The 6,314-nt window shown below is 45.6% G+C and overlaps 1 protein-coding gene across 1 annotated transcript; it reads right to left on the reverse strand.

Moving 5' to 3' along the window:
• Positions 1-720: 720 nt before the first annotated feature.
• Positions 721-4,630, reverse strand: LAMTOR5 (late endosomal/lysosomal adaptor, MAPK and MTOR activator 5). The gene is made up of 4 exons (XM_077295214.1): positions 4,476-4,630; positions 2,951-3,012; positions 2,495-2,612; positions 721-1,019 (listed from the first exon to the last, which is right to left on the reverse strand). The coding sequence occupies exons 1-4, from the start codon at positions 4,508-4,510 to the stop codon at positions 959-961; spliced, it is 276 nt and encodes a 91-aa protein (XP_077151329.1). The 5' UTR covers positions 4,511-4,630; the 3' UTR covers positions 721-958.
• Positions 4,631-6,314: the final 1,684 nt, after the last annotated feature.

Genomic DNA, 6,314 nt, shown 5'->3' on the forward strand with positions numbered 1-6,314 from the left:
TTATTTCGTCGCCAGGTCGGCGTGTATCGTCATGTTTGACATCAAAAGCAACGACGCCAGCAATGTTTGACATGGAGCTAACAACCAGAGAGAACGAGAAGTGAGTCGCCGTTACATCACTGGATCGCTCTGGAGTTGCTGTGTTTGACGTCTCTACAGCGACGCTCCAGCGATCTAGTTTAGGTCGGCTCGTTGTCTATATCGCCATAGCGTCGCTGAGTGTGACGGTACCTTTAGTGCCGGATGTCAGCATCAGCTAGCACCTGGCGGGGATCGCCTGCACACAACCCCATGTACGTGGGCGATCACGATGAAGTAGTAATCCATCCATGGTCAAATAGGCTTAGCTCACATGCACGGATTATTACATCTAATGTCAGAAAGGGGTTAATGTGTCTTTAGTTGTAATGCTTAATGAAAAGCTGCCTAGATCAATCAATTGAATATCAATGCGGATCTTTTTCAGTAAACTATTTTGTTTTATTCTTCATAATTTTTGTATGATAAATCATACTAAAGCTTCATTACAAATATGTCTGCCCAAACTATGATCCATTAAACTTTACACTTTGATAAATATATCAAAACTGATCTGCCAAAAATTAATTAATTGAAGTAGCAAACTGATACCAAGGTTGATCATTCTTCATCAGCTACGACAATCTACTGTGATCACTTTGTCACTCGTCCATCGCAATTAAATCAGATTGAAAAAGCAAATGGAAACTGATGTCAGTTTTTATTTTCAACAGATCTGCTGACCAAGCAAATATAAATTGTTGTAGGTGTGAAGCCAGTGTTTAATGTGTCAATTGCTGATGGCTGGAGACCTGAATTTCAGTTACTTATGGAATAGTCAAAATAGGACATGTTAATAGTTTCAGGAAAGGTTTTCTTTCTAATCCAGATTCCCAAAAGGTGGTGTGTAGCCTTCTTTTTCTGCTCCACAGATTAACTCCTAGGAGGTCATTTTATGAATCGCTACAGTCAAGCGGTCATGTTTCTGAATCATAATGGTTCTGTAGAGGAGAAAAAAGACAAGTGATCAGTTTGTCATCTAAGTAACGTAAAAGTGATTATACAATTTTGCTTCTTCCTGGTGTTTTCCACAGGAATATGACCTACAAATATATTGGAAGACTGCAAGTAGAGTATTCAGGAATTAATCACCCAAAGGAGTGATATAAGAGGAGAAAAAAAAGAAACCATGCAACAAAGTGGTTAACAGGGTTCTCCAAGAATTATTCTAAATTGCATCGGGATGCTGGCAGGTGGGAGAAGGTTCGCAGGCCTCTGGTATGACAGCTATGGACTACTGACGTGGCTGTTGGACCAGGGTCCTATGGATCATTTATCATGTTAGCTGTAGACACAATAGCTACAGAATTGTCTATTGTAACAAACCGTTCCAGATCTCAGAGTGCTGTCAGTTCTCACCCCTCCCTTCACACGGCTGTAAGATGAGATCTGGTAGTGTTTATAATGATACATAACTCAGCTCTCCTGTATCTCTACACAGCTCGCCCAATTTGGTTGATAAGCCCCTGAAGACATGCATCGTGCAAGTGTTGTCTTGCCTCCGCTTTTACCTTTCAGCCGCATTGTGCCTCCAATTTTCCATTTTACGCCTCTTCTACGGTATTAGCTTGCTCCACCGAGGTAATAGTAAATGCAGCACTTGAGCTTCCATGAGCCTGGCAGGGGTCCGTTCATGAGCCAACTTTATGGGATACCTCCTTTGCTATCATTTTTTCTCATTGTCTGGTTATATTGGACACATTTCAATTGCATTTGTTGTGGGTTGGGGCATTGCAGGCGATTCTATTTATTGTATGGTTTCCGTGGATTGTATGGATTGTTGCACCCTAGCAGGCTAGATTTTTATATTATTCATCCCCATGGTGCTGAACAATTAATCTATCTGCACATTTATTTGGTTTGTTTATTCAGGTGTGTGTGTGTGTGTGTGTGTGTGTGTGTGTGTGTGTGTGTGTGTGTGTGTGTGTGTGTGTGTGTGTGTGTGTGTGTCCAAACCTGTATTATGGGTAATTGAGTTGTTGGTGTTTTTAATGTTTATGTTTCTGGTTTGGTGTTTTTAATGTTTATGTTTCTGGTTTGGTGTACAACAATAAAAGCATTACTATTTTCATGGTGATCCCTGTATCTGTGCATGTTTCTTTTCCTTCCTCTTGAAGCACTACTTTGTATAGACATGCTACAGGGTTGATCCCATGTATGTGATGGTGCCCTCCATTCTTCTTTGGTAGAAGTAACGCACGACCTGACTAGTCCTGGGTCATTTCCATATGACAAGCTGCAGAACAGAAGTGCTTTTATTCAAACAGAAATGTTAGATTGGAACTTCAAAGGCTTTATTCTATTGCTATCTGGCTATAATGGTGCTTTTCAACAGTTAGCGCCCCCAACAGCTTTTTTTCAAGTTTACATTTACGTGAAGGAGTTCATGAAACCTAAAAAAAAGTAATTATCCTACCCGCTGTCAGATTCCAGACATACAACTGGCACATCAGTAGGGTCTGTTGTAAGCTTAGCTGCCTGTTGAGGGAGTATGGAGATAACACCAGCATGCTCATCCGAGAGACTTCCACAGCCTAAAAGAAGAGAGGATACTATTACATGTCCTTGCCTAGATCCTGACTTAGCACATAGGATGAGTCACATGAAGGCTTGGACTGGGCCACAGCTGGATATTTGGGGGAACACTAGTCTAGTTCAGACTCAGGAGTGGCCCACAGAGTCACTGTTGCTGGTGGGAACTTGTCACCACATTCTCACACTTGCCCCATGGCTATTTGAGGTCCAGAGCAGATAAACGTTTATTAATTGTAGCACAGTTCTATCTCTGGTTTCAATATAAAAATCAGACAGGCCACCAGGTGTAAAGAAAGAAAGACAAGCATAAAGAAAATACTGTACATAGTCGACTTACACCCCAAGTTCAGTCCTTGAGAATCTGTGCACAAAACGCCAACGATAGATGGGATTTTCATCCTAGAATTAAAGACATGAACTGACATGTAAATGCAAGAAATAAAGGAAGTATTCTGTAACTCTGTTAATAATGGAATTTTCCATTTTATTTTTTTTATGAACATGGACAGTCATTGCTAGTCCTGCGGAGGGAGAGTAACACCCGAGTATATGCTTTTCCCCTATAGTACATGGATATAGTCATAAAAAATTATATTTATCTCCATTCAAGACAGTTGGTGTTATTTCCACCATGTTGGCTATAACAGAAATTCTGACCTAGCATTTATGACTCCTGAATAGGAAGACGTCCTCCAGTTTGGACAGATCTGTCATTCAGGATTTACCATCTGCACAATGTCGGCAGCACAATATGGGTGTGTTCACATTCGCCTGAATAGGGCTCACAGAAATCCATGCGACTCCTTTAGAATCAACCCCATTCAGACAAATGTAACCACATTTGCCTTTATCAGTTCTCAGCTGGAGCAATCGCACCCTTCACTGCAATACTTGCCTCACTGCCACTGGAAGGGTTAGCCATGGCGGTACAGGCATTCTTGCCCATCAGGGCTCGCTTACCACCACATAAGCCATCAGGGTTACATTTACTGAGTATCACTAGAGGTCACAGGATCGATTTGTGGGACTCCGGTCTATTGGCCAGGTCAGTAGTCTCTGGTAAGAGATTCGACAACTTCCCATCCAGCAGACAGAGCCTAGTGAGGGACAGCGAATCGAGCGGCCGAGCTCTACCGATCACAATTGGTGCTGCTCTTTATATTTAACAAAACAGTGGGCTGCCCCAGACTGGTGATTGTCTTTTATAGATAGGGACCCTTCTGAGCCTAATATCCCCCTGAAGGTAGGGAGTCGGGCAGAACTTCCAGGTGGCTGGCGTATAAAGCGGGATCCCAGTTTTCCACAGCCGCTCTTCCAGTGAAGGAATAAGATGCCGCTTTCCACACTGACCCAGCGCTGCAGCGTCCTTTAGTAAGCAGTTTCATGAGCTAGTGGTCACATAGGGGATTATGTCTGACCTCTCGCAAAACGGGATTGGCAGTGTATGCGCCAACAGGGCCCTATAGACTCTAATGGTGCAGAGTGACCGTGCGACCTGTCGTGCAGCATTTTCTGGCGTGGACGCCCACTGGAGACGGACAAGCTGCGTACAGCACTGGTTACTGTGCAGAATCCTCCTTCCTTTCCTGCCAGGCTGGGGGGTCACACAAATAGGAAGTTCGGGCCCTTCCGGGGGCATTAGGGACACTGCTGAGCACAACTGATTAACCTGTGACTGCCCACTATTAGTACATAAGGGCGGCGGCCACAGACTGGCGATAGGGGCTCCGGTGCATGAACTCTAGCACTGAGACACAGCGCTTCCCGCCAGCGAGTGCTCTCTAGCTGTACCGGCCAGGGGGGCACAAGGCCCAGGGCAGCGCTCGGCCACGGGGACACAGGACGGTGTCAGAGCCACTCACGTTTCCTCCAGGTGCTGCTCCAGAGCCGACTCCATCTTTACAGGTCAGAAGATGTTACATGTAAAGGACCTTCTTGCTGCTACGATCACGTGATTAGATCACAAGCACGGAAGCAATCAGGCTACTGGTGAGCGCAAGGACCTGTGATGACGTCACGAGCATGGGATCAGTCACGTGTCCGTACAGTGGGCGGGGCTGCAGGGGGTCAGTTGGTGGTTTGGAGATTGTGTGTGACTCAGAGTCAGACTTTCCCCAATCCGCAGTGCAGCAGAGCGGAGCTGGGAGCAGTGTGAGGAGCAGTGTGAGGAGCAGGTGCCGCCTGTCCATGGCTGCATGTGGCCGAGCGCGGGTTTCCTGCCATGATCCCACAATTGGCGCTGAAGGGCTGAGCGCTTAGGTACACGTGTGAGGGCTGCGTGTAATGGCGGCCCCTTGGCTCCTCTTTGCTGTGGCGCTGCTGCTCCAGTGCTACCACACAGACCACCTGTACAGCGGCGGCCGGTGCAGACCATTTATGCACCCTACAAAGAACACTGAGCTGCAGCTTCTGTGCAAAAGTGAACAGGAGCAGCTGCCGTGTGTGTGCTATAGGCAACCCGAGCACTTAGCTATGGGAAGATTGCGCTAGTAACCTAGGAAGGCTGAAAAAAGACATTTGTCCATCCAATTCAGCCTATATTCCGTCAGAATAAATCCCCAGATCTACGTCCTTCTAAAGAACCTAATAACTGTAAGATACAATATTGCTGCGCTCCAAGAAGACAGCCAGGCCTCTCTTGTAACTCTCGACTGAGTTCGCCATCACCACCTCCTCAAGCAAGGAATTCCAGATTCTCACTGCCCTAACAGTACAGAATCCTCTTCTATGTTGGTGGAAAAACCTTCTCTCCTCCAGACGCAAAGAATGCCCCCTTGTGACCGGCACCTTCCTTGGTATAAACAGATCCTCGGAAAGATATTTGTATTGTCCCCTTATATACTTATACATGGTTATTAGATTGACCCTCAGTTGTCTTTTTCCTAGACTGAATAGTCCTAAAATTGCAAATCTCTCTGGGTATTGTAGTTCCCCCCTTCCCCTTTATTAATTTTGTTGCCCTCTTTTGTACTCGCTCTAGTTCCATTATATTCTTGAGTACCGGTGCTCAAAACTACACAGTACTCCATGTGCGGTGTAACCAGGGATTTCTAGAGTGCCGTGATGCACTGTACAATATACTAATAATCTTAAGGTCCTTGGCGCACAGATTGGCCACTTGTGTGTGCCCACCAGCCATGTAAAGGCAACCGTCTGCTGCCGTCTATGGTTTGTAGTTATTGTCGCTGCGCCAGGTTCTGTGTTTTGGCTGCAGTGGTGATCTTGTGTAAACTGCCAAAACTCTGCAAAACTGTAAAGTGCTGCAGAATGTTAGCGCTATATAAAAATAAAGATTAACTGCCACATCGTCACTGCATTCGATCACTGCTGCAGCCAAAAATACTAGAGCAGAACAGCTATGGAGAGCCGGTGCCGGACCTGGAAGAAGATTACCGTGTTTCTATTCCTCGGGCGCTTCAAGTCTATTCTCTGTCCAGCGCCGTCACCTCCTTAACTCAAGTCTCTGCCTGAAATCACACAGTATAAAGAAGTCAAGCAAGAGGCAGTAATGGGCGAGTGATAGAGCTGGAGTGCCAGAGGCTTCCGATCTACAATAGCCTTTCAGCCTCATTTGCATATCAATTCAAACGCTGATTTCTCAGTAATGGAGGAACGGACTCGCCATGTCCAGAGCCACTCTTTTCCACATTGGAGTGGTGCTGCTGATGTCACAGTTCGCACACATGCCAAGACTCTTACAT

Source organism: Ranitomeya variabilis, chromosome 3, assembly GCF_051348905.1.
Source record: "Ranitomeya variabilis isolate aRanVar5 chromosome 3, aRanVar5.hap1, whole genome shotgun sequence".
Lineage (NCBI taxonomy): Eukaryota > Metazoa > Chordata > Amphibia > Anura > Dendrobatidae > Ranitomeya > Ranitomeya variabilis.

What these genes read in the sequence shown, in the direction of transcription:
- LAMTOR5 (XM_077295214.1), bottom strand. Translation starts at nt 4,510, where the DNA reads ATGGAGTCGGCTCTGGAGCAGCACCTGGAGGAAAC. An exon ending in TCAAGGACTGAACTTGGGGT is followed by an intron (nt 2,613 to 2,950) that starts GTAAGTCGACTA and finishes CTCTTCTTTTAG; the next exon opens with GCTGTGGAAGTCTCTCGGAT. An exon ending in TGTCTGGAATCTGACAGCGG is followed by an intron (nt 1,020 to 2,494) that starts GTAGGATAATTA and finishes TCTCCTCTACAG; the next exon opens with AACCATTATGATTCAGAAAC.